Below are 15,091 nucleotides of genomic sequence, written 5' to 3' on the forward strand. Positions count from 1 at the left end.
TTCTTTGTTTTTGGTATGTACAGAAGTCGCTGACATACCTCCCACTGGTCTATGAAAAGCAAATATTTGATGTAGTAACTAGTTCCCCAGCAGTGTCTATGACGAGATGCATTTTATAGCCACAAAATGTTAACTAGTGTTCAAAAGTCTACTGAACATCACGTCTTGTGTGTTGTGTCTGCTGGGATGCTTGGGTTGCAAGTAATAAAAAGTGAAACTCCAAATGGCTTATATACAAGAAAGAAGCTTTATCTAAAAAACAAGAAATCTTGAGATAGGGTCACTGAACATTGAATTGGTTAATCCAGCAGCATAGTCATATCTGTGTTGAAGGACTGCTTTGCCGTCCTCTCTGAGTTAGCTTTGTTCTGGAGTTAGCTTTGTTCTCAAGGTAGCTCCCTTACAGTTTGCTGGTGGCTGCCGCTCTCCCTGGTAACACATGGTAAAGAGCAAGGAAACCTTTCCCCAAAGACCAAAGCAGCCCTCTCCTCACATCGCTTTGGCCAGAACTGAGTCGGTTCCTATCATAACAAATCCTTGGTAAGGTGAATGGGATTACTAAAACTTGCTTAGACAATTAAGATTTACTCCAAAATTGAAGATAAGGTCAGCTTCCTTGGGGAGAATTATGAATTGGGAGAATCTGAACTAAATCAGGACTCTTAACACATTGCGTACCGCTCACGGGTTTTCACGTGTTTCACGCGCCATCTGTTAAGGACCGCTAAGGAGTTTTCTCGTTTTTCACGTGCCATCTGTTAGGGACTTTAGATGTCAACACAATGTCTTGTCCACATCGAATGACACGATCTCATTGGTGGAAACCGTTCAGGTCAATCTACAAAAAACTATATAATTGCACGAACCCATAAAGCATTGCAGTTACATTGTATTTTGGTCATTCGACCCTGGTGTATGTCTTAGAGATTTCTATGCGGTACGGAATGTACTAATATGGAGAAACAGGGAGGGACTTGGCTCCTGAATAGGGAACCAACCAACCATGTCTACTACATATGCTCAGTGGAGAGATGTTCATATCTTTATACTGCCTTCCAAGTATCTGATATGCTAATAACCTTAATCTGGTGGTTTCATATTAGAAATTACCCATTATCTGCTAAGGTAAAGATAAAACATAAATTCAGGTAAGACAGAAACACCTCTGTTACCTGACTTCCCCAATGAAATTCAACTCCCAGCTTCTAAATTAGAACAGTTTATTGACTGAAAAGACTTAGGTCATTCTATTAGGTGACAGCATTTCTTTGAGAAAAGGAAGTGAGAAGGAGACAGCCTCGGAGTGAATGTGGGAGAAAAAGCTACCCACAAGGAGGAAGCATATGCAAAGGCCATGAAACAGAAAACCAGTCATATCTGAAAGTGCTGGAATGTTTGGCTCACAGTGAGCGGAAGAGAATCACAGGAGGTTAGGGTGGCACTGCTGGCGACAGAGGCTGGGTGGGTCATGGAAAGGAGTTGGGGGTTTCGTTCTAAGTGCAGTGGAAGCCACCTGAAGGGTTAAATAGGATCTACAATTATAAAGTGACACCAACAATCCCATGCAGGATCCTTTTAAATGTTGGAAAGAGTAACTCCATTTAATGTAGGCAGTAAGTCATTAGATGGCTGATAGGAAATCAATGGCATTACCTTGGCTCTATGCAGAGCTGATCTTTAGTTCTAGTGACGAATGCATGTTTATGAACAGGATAGCCTAGTGGAATGACTTATTCTGGAGCAACTCTAAGACATTTTAACTAAAAGACAGTACCTCTAAAGAGAAACAAAAGCTATTTACCAATTTGGTGATGCTGCTACTCTTTTCAGTATTTACCTACTAGTTTATCTTCTTACTGACTTCTAGAACCTTAGAAGAGGAAACTGACAGTAAAAGGATGGGCAGACACATCTCTCCAGATCAGCCAGCTTTCCCCTTAGTCACGTGTGTGGTTTGCACACTCAGAGAAATATGCCTAAGTTTCAGTCATAGTGGAGGCCACTTGTTTTAGTTGCCAAGCCCTTTCGTACTTCAGGTTGCATCGCTGAGCTCAACACATTCCAGAGCTCTCATTTCCATAGCGGTTCCTGAATAAAAATTTCATGTCGGTTTATTTCTCAACAGCTTTTCACTTTGTCAGGAGTCTTTGAGCACCTCTGTCTATGTGGAGGCAAACACATGACGGGACATTGAAGAACAGCGTTAGGACGGTGTTAGTACATGATTATGAGGAGCTCAGAGGAGTGAGCCAATATGGGCTTCCTGGAGGAAGTGACAGGGAGAGTTAAGCCTTGAAGAGGCTTCTTCTGGCTTCTGTGAAAAAGATGGATTAGACAGTGGAAAGACATAACCAAGGACAGTGGTATAGAGGCTGCTGACACAGGGGACCAAAGAGAGGCCAAGGAGGCCTGGGCTGTCCAGATGCAGAGAAAGAGTTGGCTAAAAGACATAAAAAGAGTCCCAGGAATAGAGCCAGGGGGACTTGGAGAACGATTGGACACAGGACAGAATTGAGACAATTCTGAGAGTTTTCAGTCGACCCTATGTCATCCCCAATGTTTTTAAGCTGAAACATAGAGGTCACCAGAGTTCATCATGAGATCCTGCCCACCCATTTCTTTCCTGTGACCTCTTTTTGGAATACTGATGAAGGATAAGTGGAATTATATACAATCTTCAGAATAAAGCCCTGCATTTTACTACTGTTGTTCACAGAACATTTGAAGATGCTTCTGGGTCAATGCAAATTATTGTGGTACTTCTGTGCCTGTTTGGCCAATGGCACACAGCCTTCTTAGGGTGGTTAATGTCAGAAATAAAATTATTTTCCTAAATGTCATTTCTTTTCTCTTTTCATTTGTGAAGTATATTCGGTGCTCTTCGAACTGGTGCTTATATGGTGTACATTTTGATGACCAAAGGCCTGAAGCAGTCAGTTTGTGACCAGAGTTTTTACAATGGACCTGTCAGCAAATTCTGGGCTTATGCATTTGTGCTAAGCAAAGCACCTGAACTAGGTGAGTGACTTCTCTCCTTCCATTTCCTCCTCCCCCACCTAATTTATAGCTACATACCCACAATATTTATTTAAAACAAACCATTTGAAGGTCCTATTTTATTGGTTGCAGGAAAGTTACAATTAATGACTAACTTTCACTATCTTTTCCTCTCTTCCCTCCCTCCTTTTAAATAATTGTATACTGTGTATATGAAAAGCAAAATACTGTACACAGAACATGCAAACTTTCAAATGCTACTGTCTGTATACTTCCAGGGATCATAAAATATGCACAACCCCCTTCCCTCTGGCCCATTATCAGCTCAGCTAATATTAGAATATGAGGAAAAATTAGCAACGTGACTATTTCCAAGTCCCATACCAAAGGATACTTCCTTTTCTGGAGTTAGGGTTCAGACTAGGAAATGAAGGTTTTCATTTGGGTGCCCTCATGTTCTCATTAACAAATAGTAAGGGTTAGTTTCTGGTGTTGTTTGATTTTAATCATCAAAGAGACAGGCATTGGAGAAGTGGAATATAGTTCACCTTTTAGAAACTAATTTTTTTTTAAAAACTGGTTGTATTTGTAGATTCCTAAGGTTTTTCCTCCAACTCTTTAATGGGCTTCAATATAAGTATGGCGTGGGCCACCAGAAACAGTGGAAAACAAGTGGCAGTGATTTGACATAGGTATAGCAGCTCCCCACGAAAGCATCTTTATTGCCAGAGAGAAGGATCTGCTGGTGATAGTAAGACTGGGGTTCGTCCGTGAGCAGAGGCGGCCCCTGTCTCTCAAACTATCACGTACCTTTAGGGGAAGCCTAGCCATCCTCTGGGTTTCTAAATTTTGTATCTGGAATTAAGAATTGTATGTATTCAGTTTTAAATATTTGTTTATTTATTTATTTATTTTCTAGAGTGTGTTCCCTCTCCCATTTCCCCTAAAAAAGGGGCTTAAAGGTTATAATTTCATTATAAGCTACCTACCATATAAGATATCAACAATCTGCAAGGTACCCCTAGTTCATGTCCTGTGTCTGTTCACAAAGGATACAATGTCTCTCTGATGTGTGTCAGCAACCTACTCACTTCCCTCTGGGGGCAATAGGCCTGCTGCCTACAAATAGTTAGCAGTTGGTTTGAACTATTGGTGTAATTTTGTCTTCCCAGGTCGAAGACAAGGGGAGAGCAGCACAAGAAAACTTTTTGTGAAAACCTTTCTTAACTAAGGGGTAGGGGTACAAAGATGGGTCCTCTACACAGTCCACAGTAACTAGATCATTGTTGTGTGTGGGCCCCCCGCCCCGCTTCCATACACACAGAGCCTGTATAGTCTTAGAATGAAAGGCATTAGTAGGGATGGATTCATTCATTCATTCAATAAATTTATATTAAGCACCTGCTAGAGGTTAGGCATGTAATAGGGGCTAGAATAGAGTGGCTTTTTTTTTTTTTTATTTGAATTGTTGCAAAATCGTAGGCTAGAGAAGTGTTTTTCAAAATTGGAGCTATAGACAATGCCTGAAATTCTGCAGCTTTATTTTCAGGAATTTCAAAAATCTATGAGAATATTTTAATTTTTTGTTTTCATTTGTAGATAAAACAAAAGATTATCTGGCCAGATGTATTTCTTTCATAGTGATTCTTTTTTTAATTAGATTAAGAGTTTCTGAGTTAGATCATGTGGCCACACTGAAGTTGGTCTGAGAACATGAGCATGTCTTCTGTACCTATAGGGTTTTGTGGTGGTTTTTTCTTTAAAAATAAATTTATACACTAGTAATATTATATCCCACTGACTTTTAATTTATGCAGTATAGTAAGTATCCGTATTAATTCTCCTACCATTTTTGATAAAGAACTAACAGCCAATGTATGAATGCAGTACATACATGTAACCCTCACACACACACACGCGCGCGCGCAATTCCTGAACACGTTTATAATTTACACCTTACTACCCTCAATGAATTTTTTTTTTTTTAATGAGAAATGGTGCCTCAGTGCATCTGGCTCTTAAGCCTCAAATTGCGAAGGAGCAGCCTCAGTCTTTGTTTCTAGAAGTATCTTTATGCTGCAAGGGCAGCTTATCCGTGTTCTGTGTTTTCTCCACTTGTATTTGAGGGACTGAAGAATAAAAACAGTTCTTTCTACCTTTTGAAGGAATAATCTATTGAAGAGCCTCTGCAAGCATTCCAAATGAATCAGTTTCCTTCAAAGACATGACTAGACCCATGGGCCCACCCTCATGACTTCTGTTCCAGACTGAAACCAAAGTTTTAAGGTGGTGGACAGAGTTAAGATTCCTAGTCTATCAGTGCAGCCTCAAAGGTATTCATGCTCTCATCTTCTGTCTTGTCAGAGTGTTGGTCCTGATGATGCCAATTAATCACCCTGTATCGATTTAATCTAGGCCCAAAAGTGCCTCACCCCAGTGCAGACATTATCATTGAACATGGGGTCTTCCCTCTTAAGCCCAGAAGGAGCCGGACTCCAGTTGCTTGTTCCATTGGCCTGATAACCCCTTTCCTGTTGAATCCGCACTTACCACAGTAGTTTGTTGGTTGGATATCAAAGAATCCACTCCCTCACCATTAAAATATGGGACTGAAGTCTTGACAATGGGCTGAAGAGTGAGGCTAGTTAGTGACACAAATCCTTCTTGTAGTTTCACATCCATTATACAGATATTTCCATGGTCTGAGTACCCTTTCTTCAGTTTTAAAATATGACTTATTTTCTTTCTAGTATTCTAGGGCTCAGCTGATAATGGCCTTCCCAAAGTAAAGTGCCAAACCAAAACAAATCCAAAAACCAGTTCTAATGCAGCATCTTGGAGGCAACTGGCCCCAGCCCTTGTTTAGTAAATGTATTTGTTTTGGAAGTTAAATTCCTTCCCAGTTTTTTGCTCTTAGAAAACCTTGCCACTACTATTTAATTAAAAAAGATTTATCCATTTGGATTATTTAGAACTTTTCTTAATTTAGGTCCCGTGTTCTGTTTTTTAATACTCTAAGATTCTGGGTTCCTCTATGCACACCAGAAAGGAAAGTTCTTGTGAGAGGAAAAGAACGATTCTTCCGTGTTCAATACTGAAATTCTATAATCCCCCCAAAACCTCCATGCCTACAGTCTTCACTAAATGCTTTTTGGCAAAGCATGCATAACACTTACCATTGCTAAGTGCACAGGGGCTACAGCAGGGAGGGCATTGGCGTTGTTGTACCATCATCACCACTATCCTCGTCCAGCGCTTTGTCACCTCCCCCCGCTGAAACTCCCTAACCATTAAACGCTTTCTCCCCACGGCCCCTTCACTAAGCTCTTAAGAGCAAGGCGGGCATTCTATTTCAGCAGGAATCGGTGAGCTCATTTCAGTGAATTACTACAGGGTGACAGTCTACTAGAACAAGTGAGAGGAAGACAGCCACCAACTTGACTCGTGTGCCAGAATCCTGGGGCGCCCACTGTTTGAATTACATTAAAACCTGCTGAGGTTTGGTTTTGTTAAAACTCGGAAACATCTGCTCTGAGTCTAAGTCCTTGCTCAGCCGAGCTTGTCTTTGTTTTTGAAACTCTGACTCAGCAGAGCTCCAGCTAAGTCTGTGAAGAGCAACACAGAATTCCGTGACAACCACACATGGAGTGACTCCGGTGGCGGCGCGCTCCCCGGGGATTTCCAAATGCTGAAGGGACACTTGGGTATAAAAATTTCATGCCCTACCTGCAGGCTGGCTGGCTCTTGACTGAAAATAGCTGAACCGTAGGTTAGAGAGACTGCGTGGTAAAGAGAACATAAACCATGAGTGGCTAACCTAAGTGATGTGGCTGAAAGGTCCAGGCATCAGAAGTCCCATATATTTTACACTGAGCCAGGGTCCTCTCCATAAGGCCAACCGGGCCTTTGGCAGAGAAAGATTAGTTGCCCAATATCACATACAGAGCCCCTATTATTAATTTGCATTTCCAGGACATGTAGCTTTTGGCAAGCCTATAAATACTATGACTTGTGACAAATCAAATATGATAGTATGTAGTTTCCCAGACGGGAAAAACATTGTAACTGCCAGAGTGGTGTGACTGTTGCATCTCAGCTGCCCTGTCAAAAGAACCATGGAGGTCTCAGGGAGCCCCTCCGGAGCCCCTCCGGAGCCCCCAGTTTCCCCTCACCCCGGGGAAGCTCTCATTATCTGGGTCAGTGGCCTTCGTGGGGACAGTAACTTTGAGAGGGCAATAGAGTGGTAGTCCTGAGAGGTTCCAGGGCTCTTATTGAAAGATACTCATCTTTATCTTACATATCTGTTCTGAAAAAAGATTCTTAAGTGAATTCAAATTAATTTATTTCGAGGGTCTCATGACATGTCTGTCCTTCACCCCCGCCTTCCCATAGTAAATGGAAACACCAAGTGTGTCCCAGATCAAGCCGAAGACCCCCTCCCCAACTCACCAACTCAGACAGGAAAGACACAAAACAATTTACAATCTCAGAATTATAGGTTCCACTTTTCATTCACTTTCAGCCATCTTAACATGGTCTCTTGTCTTTTGTCTCCTGCTATTCCCCTCTCAGTGGAATCTATACCATAAAGTTTTAATATAAAAGTGATGATCAAGTTAAAATTAAGTCTATAAGACTTCAAAAGGATGAAATGCTCATTACTTGATGGCAAATAATTGTCATTACAGTGTGTTTGGATATTGTGGGGGGATAAATTTGTTTTTAACATACAAGTCCTTGGACTTCTTTCCATTGAGAACAAAGGTGGGCTGGAATTATTGTTCCACATGGTCATCCACAGAGGAAAGAGAGGCCAGAGTAGTAATTACACAGAAATAGTAGATCTTTAACAGGCACACAGAGTGGCACAGTTGAACACTTAAGAAGTAGACCCAGGCCTCCTAACACTAGTTTTATCCCTTAAGTATGCTAGTGAGAGTTAACCATCACCATTGGTCATTATCAGCCTTATATTTATTTATAGACATACTATGTCAGGTATCTCACAAGAGGGAAGAGGACTTCAAAGAACATTTTATAACAGGTTCAGGTGGCAACTTTTCTGTTCTAAACAAATATGAAGTAATAATATTTAACAATTTGGTAGGGAAATAAGCTAATATCTACTACTGAATGGAATGGGGCATCACCTGTTTTATTCCAGCCACAACCATCTTTCCAAGGTCCAGCATTCTTTGACCTTCTCTTGTGCCAAATGTTTTAGGGCACCCTTGAAATATGAGGAATAGGACAAGGATAAGCACTAATTTTCTTTGTGCTTCATTAAATTTCATAGTAAGAAGAGAGACCACCTAATTCCCTTTGTTACAGAAAGAGAAGTCAAGTTTGAGCTCATTCACCAAAGCTCATGAGAGATGTTGGTTTCACTGTACCTGAGAACCATAGAGCTAGGAAAGAGAATCAAGCATTTCCTTGCATGAACCTCTTTCTGTCTCACATACCAACATCTCTTCCCCTTTTTTTTTGTACTTGTTCATGGAATTGGGTGTATTTGTTCTTTATCCATTTTTTACACGTGCTCTACAGGTTTTTTTTTTCCTTCAGGATTTCTAGACTTCTCAGAATCATTGCAGATACATAGCACCTGTCTACCTGAGCATAATTCCAGCTTCTATAATACAAATGCCTTACCCTAGACACAGCGGTCTTTTTCTTCAAGGGGATAATGTCTGTAAAATATGTGATAGCTCTGGAGAGCTATTTCAAAGTTGACTCCATAAAGCTGTATGTCAATCTCGGTTTTTTATCACTTGATTAATTGGTTTAATAAAACATTCCTATTTCCTCTTCAGCAAATATGTAGGAGATACCTTTGTTTTCCTTTTCTGTTTTTGCCTTTTGCTTCGATTTTACTTTCCTAACTGCCATATGTCAACGTGTCACATTTTACAGGAAGCTTATAAAGATACGTTTTTAAGGGGTCCCTTTGTCATGTACCAAAGAAAAACAGTTTACCGCTCCAGAGGGGCCGAAGAACATTGTGGGGGCACTTCAACTCTAACCTCTTTCTCCTGATCGATGACTGATCTGAGACAAGTCACCTCACCCTAAAAATGTATGATGGAGGTGGAAATCAGGCAACATTGTTATTAATGTCCTTTCCAGATCAAAAATCAGTAAGATTTTGTGCAAAACACCTTTCTGAAAGTAATGTTTGTTGAGTTCTTACCATGTGCTAAGAGGTCTATTAATAATGATAATTCTATTTAATCCTCAGGACGTTTCCAAGCTACTATTAATATCCCCATTTTACAGATGAGAAGACTGGAGAATAGTGAGAATAAATAGCCTGCCCAATGTCACAGAGGCAATAAATATCAGTCCAGGGTTCTAACCCAGTCCACCTCACTCAAGGGCTAGTCAGGATACCTACTTTTCATGCAAAATATAAAAGACCATTATGTCATGGTCCAGGGCCTCATGTCCATTCTTTCCCTAATTTGTCTTTCAGGAGATACAATATTCATTATTCTGAGGAAGCAGAAGCTGATCTTCCTGCACTGGTACCACCACATCACTGTGCTCCTGTACTCTTGGTACTCCTACAAGGACATGGTTGCCGGGGGTGGCTGGTTCATGACCATGAACTATGGCGTGCACGCCGTGATGTACTCTTACTATGCCTTGCGAGCAGCGGGTTTCCGAGTCTCCCGGAAGTTTGCCATGTTCATCACCTTGTCCCAGATCACTCAGATGCTGATGGGCTGTGTCATTAACTACCTGGTCTTCTACTGGATGCAGCATGACCAGTGTCACTCCCACTTTCAGAACGTCTTCTGGTCCTCCCTCATGTACCTCAGCTACCTTGTGCTCTTCTGCCACTTCTTCTTTGAGGCCTACATCGGCAAGATGAGGAAAACCACGAAGGCGGAATAGTGTTGGAACTGAGGAGGAAGCCATAGCTCAGGGTCATCAAGAAAAATCATAGACAAAAGTAAATGGCACAAGGAATCACATATGGTGCAGCTAAAACAAAACACATGAGCAAACACAAAACCCAAGGCAGCTTAGGGATAATTAGGTTGATGTAACCCAGTAAGTTTATGATCCTTTTTGGGTGAGGACTCACTGAGTGCACCTCTATCTCGAAGGACGGCTGCTAGAAGACCCCATTCCCTCTTTATCTGTCAACGTTAAGACAAATGAGAACAAAAGTGAGCCAGAGGCAGAGAGAGAGAAATCGAAGACAAACAGGTTGTTAACACTATGAAAAGTATTTACTAAGTGTTATATTTCTCTAAGGATGAAAGAAGTTTACTTAAAAAAGAAAAAAAAAACTGTGCAAGCACATGCACACACAGTCCTTTCTAATCTTTTTGACACTAAACTGGAGCCAATAGAATAGATAAAAATGGAAGAGACACAGGGTGTATATCTAGAACATTAATCCTTTTGCAAAACTTAAAGCATTTTTAAGAAAGGTTAATAGTTGTAGTCCCCATGAGGAAAGATATCTGGACCACCTCTTATGAAAATAGATGTAAACAAGTATATTTCAACTGGTGTTTTTCTCTTTAACAGCACAGCCTCAGGCTGGTGAGTTTGCCAAAACCAAAGGGGGCACAGTATTTTTCCCAGGTTTTTCCTGGTAGGATGGAAACAATGCAGCTCAGTGCTGGAAGGAGCAGCTCCATCTCAGAGCATTTGTGATCATTTTATTCGTAGTTTCTAGTCTTAGATATGAAGCATTATCTTTGGTTCAGGTGCCCCAGGCTTTTGAAAAGAGTAAATATGGGGTAGAAAAGGTGAAACTCAACCAAATGATTTGAAAATGGATTCTGTAGTACATGTAAAAAGGTTCCACCCAATACCATTCTTGAGCTGAGAAAGGGGGGAAAAAGCAGGGAAATGAGCTGAAGATCTATACAATGTATACCCCTTCCTATTTGACTTCACACAGTCATAAGTTTCCACATGAAAAGCTGTGGTACGGTTCATATCTTCTCTATTTTTGTGAATTTCAAAAAGAAATCTGCAGGGCTCTTCCTGATACTGGGTGAACACTGTGTTTCTGCATCATCTGCATTTGCTTCATAAGCAGTGTAGAGGTGTGTAAAGTGCCCTCTGCTGGTCAAGTGGACTTACTTCAACAAATGCTTCATGGGAAGTTTGACTGGAACAGTTGACGACAACAAAGGGCCCCCTATAGACTTATCCTTCAAATTTTAAGTGTTACAAAATACACGTCATATTTGGCCAAATCAGAAGACATCTTACCTGCTTCAAGTCAGCTTCAGAAATTTTTTAAAAGGGATTTTCACTCTGGAACTCAGCAAATCAGTTTATTAAGAGCCATATTCTTTAAAGGAAAAAGCTAGTTAATATATTATTGGTAATATTTCAGTCCTTTACAAGCCAAATGTGTAAACATTCCTAGTATTTCAAAGAAACAATTATGTAAAGTTGTTCAATGTGATATAATAGTATTCTAATTGGTTAAGTAGCTTAATGATTAGACAAACTAGCTGAAAAGATTAGGGGCTGCTACACTGCGTAGATTATACACGTATAGCCACACATGTATGCACAAAGATGTGGGGTGCACTGAACTTCAAAGCCCAAATGAATAGGAACACACTTTCTAACAGAAAAGAAATTGTTGTTTATCTTTCTTGCTTTATTTGAGAGTGTACAGTAAAAGGGATTTTTTTCAAATTATTTTTATATTATTTTAGCTTTAATTGTGCTGTCATTCATGAAACAGAGCTGTTCTTCTCTGTCAGAGATGACAAGGGCTTTCTCAGCATCTCGTTTATGTGTGGAATTTAAAAGAATAAAGTTTTATTCCATTCTGTGTGAATGGTTTGAACAGTGAACAAAGAATCCATGCAAACCCAGTCATGACTGATAGGCCAGGGTGGGGGGCAGGGTGTACGCAGGGAGGGAAGCTGTTACATCTGTGTTAAGTTATTGTGAACAGTCTATGATGTCTCGACCTTGGTTCATTGATGAGAAACAATTGATGGAGGAATGTATTATTATTAGGGCAAAGGCTGACATGAGCTCAAAAGATAGGTCCTGCTGTAGCAACAAATAGACCCTTATGATGCAAATAATGTTATTTTGAGCTTTGAAAATACATGATACTGTGCAATAAGCTTTTTTTTTTCTTATGACAAAATAAGCAGAATAATTAAACTGAGGAAAAGGTCAAATAACAGCTGAATTAAGTTTAATTGAAGGACCAGTTAGAGCTCATCTGGTTGACTTGATTTAATTATTTAATCCATTGACTTATCATTGATCTGTTAATGCAGGAGAGAAAAAGGAGGTGAGCATAAACCTGAAATAGGCTCTAGGTGATTCCCAATCACCTTCATTTTGATGTAGGTTCATACTTGTGTCCACTTGTCACATAATTTAGAATTTGTGTTTACAGGTTGAATGTCTAATAAATAGTTTTAAAATTAGCTAAATATATCTAAAGGCATTTCCAATGTTTATCATGGGAGGAGAAAAACACACATTAAAAAAAAATTCTGGTATTACAGGCTCAGTACAATGTTTTCAACATCTCAGCTTAACTGCTTAATTACATCAAGATAGGAGGCTCTATGGTGAGCCCATGGCGAATCTGAAACCTACCAGAGAATTGACTGCCACATAGACAATTCTGCTGTCAGTTAACATTCCAGAAAAATTTGGGCAGGCAAGTTTTTATAGCTGCCCCACTATGCTGCAATCAATTATCTTTATAGTGAAGATTTTTTCACTGCATTCCAGTTATAATATGGTGAAAACATTCCTGCATTGAAAAAAAACAAATTCTTCATTTCACATATAAGTACATGCAATTTGATACACTAGGTCTGAGTATCAACCCAAGCCTGTGAGTTTGCAATGAAAAGCATTCTAAAGAGAAATGCTCTTCACAGAGGAGGAGGTTTCATCTAGACCTTCTAGCTTTACTAGTGAGAAAAGCGACTACTATACTATTTATATCCAGTGCCAGACCAAAAGTACCAAATGAATCATATATTGAGGTTATTATTCCAGGTAATTTATTCTCATCCTTCTAATCACACTCCTTTGCAAAAATTAGGAAAAGGACAGTACATAGAACATATCGGTGAAGGGGGTGAAAAGGACTGATTACATCTCTGTCACATCACCTCTCTGCAAATGTAGCTCTGTACTGAGTCAAAAACTTCATTTAAGTGGGGTTTTAATAGAATTAAATGGAAGAGCACTTCTAGGAAAGAGACCCACAGAATTTAAAAATCAGATGAGGTAACTTCGTGAGGAGATAAAACCTGTCACAGAGTAACAAATCGCCTGAAGTCAATTACACTGGAGTAGCATATTCCAGAAGTCTGGTCTCATTCCCAGACTGCTGAATTACCTGGGAGAGACAACATGCTCAGGTTACTCTCTTTTCTTTATTGTGGTAGAACAGCCTCTCTGCAGTGACTGTGTGTCACACGACTGAGTCAGCTCCCACACACCTGGGCTTTTTCCAGTTTAGTTAATGATTCTTTAACATGGTTGTTGGATTGGCAACATGCTGATGCAAGAGAGTTGTTAGGAGAGTGAAAAGCAAATAGGCTTTGCCTCCCAGAGTTCAGTGCTTTGAGTTGTATGTGCATGGTCCATGTCTGTCTCTTTCAGATACTTATTTCCCTGAAAAAGTTTCCATTCCAAAAAGTCCAATTGTTTTTGAGAATCTCATGATGAAAGCCCAGAGCTTTCTGGTAGCCCATTCTTTTTGTTTTTGATAATAAATATTTTGTTACGAGTTCGGGATGATAGTGGGGCCTATGTTCGAACTGTGAGTCATCGTCTCCTGTGACTTGTTAAAGTTGTTCTCCTTCTCCTGTCCCTTTTATATTTATATACAAGACCTGATTCTCTGTGCCTCAGACCCATTACCATCAAGAAGAGATTTTGCTGAGAATACACCACCGCAAAGTGAGAGCTGACAAAGCATCGACTATACTCTATTTTGTGGCGACAATCAGTAGGGAGTGTTAGGTCCCAGTTTTCCAGTGTTCAGGAGCCTCTGCATGCTGATGCCCGATACTTCGGCCAAGCAAGTGTTAGTGCAGGTATACCATTTTCTCGAAGGTCGGTTTTGACACTCCCTCTTGGAAACATTCTAGAGCCAATGTCAGAACCCGCAGCTAAAGAGGCCAGGGAAGCACACCTGTGCAGAGCATGGGAGAAGACTCAGAAGCCTGCTGCATCAAGTTACTTTCTTCATTCTCAGACACAAAATTCAGGGCTCACAGAAGGGGGGAGGGGGGCGGGGAATAATTCCCAGGCTTCCCTGAATCCCGAATTACACTTTTTAAAAAAGTGAAACAAGTTCTAGCATTAAAGAGACAGACAATGGGAGCACACTGCGTGTGGGCCCAGGGCAGGCAAAAATCTGCAATCAGATACACTTCACTGGAAAGCCAAACCGAAAACTATGTTGTAGTAAACTGAAGCATCCGGTTAAATCAAAGAAACGTTGCATCAGTCAGGGCCAAGCCATATTTGCAACCCATTTAGGTCAGGATTGGGGAGTTCCTGACTCATGCTGGTTTTTAAACACTGTTATTTTCCCAATGCTTGACGGCACTTGAGACCTTTTTCTTCCAGTGGACCGAAATCAAGAAGGCTCCAGGAGCAGCCTGGTAGCACTGCCCAGGCATGCCAGTGTTAGGCAGGTCCGCCTGCCTCTGGGCATGTTCAGGCAGGAGGTTGCTTGAAAACCACTGGAAGATTCAGCCTCTTGAGGTCCCAGGGCCTGAGTGCAGATAGAATCCCACCCATACAAGCCTCACAGAGCAAATCATAGCAATGTTGGAATTGTTATTTTCAAGTGCTTATTACTTCATGACATTAAAAGAAATATTTTTTCTGATATATTAAAATTAAAAATAAAATCATAAATTTTGATTTAAAACCAAGTCATGTTTCTGGTTTCTTTTATTTCCTGTTCTAGGCAATTCAAAGGGGGCATCCAGGGCTCTCTGAAGACCACCAGAAAGGTCATTCTACATGTGATACCAATGTGCTCAGTATTACAGGCATCCTTAAAGGTGCTCAGTTCTTGAACAGAGCCCCAAAATGATGTCACCCCCAATAT

At 40.5% G+C, this 15,091-nt stretch overlaps 1 protein-coding gene across 1 annotated transcript in view; it reads left to right on the forward strand.

Moving 5' to 3' along the window:
- ELOVL6 (ELOVL fatty acid elongase 6) overlaps window positions 1-14,780 on the forward strand; it is a 133,600-nt gene extending 118,820 nt beyond the window's left edge. Inside the window, exons 3-4 of the mRNA XM_054591620.1 lie at window positions 2,867-3,018; window positions 9,470-14,780. Coding sequence (XP_054447595.1) covers window positions 2,867-3,018; window positions 9,470-9,894 — 577 coding nt within the window. The 3' untranslated portion in view covers window positions 9,895-14,780. The remainder of the gene's footprint in view (window positions 1-2,866; window positions 3,019-9,469) is intronic.
- Window positions 14,781-15,091: the final 311 nt, after the last annotated feature.

This window comes from Pteronotus mesoamericanus, unplaced genomic scaffold (genome assembly GCF_021234165.1).
Source record: "Pteronotus mesoamericanus isolate MK-2021 breed Mesoamerican mustached bat unplaced genomic scaffold, CSHL_Meso_final scaffold_232, whole genome shotgun sequence".
In the NCBI taxonomy this organism is placed as follows: domain Eukaryota; kingdom Metazoa; phylum Chordata; class Mammalia; order Chiroptera; family Mormoopidae; genus Pteronotus; species Pteronotus mesoamericanus.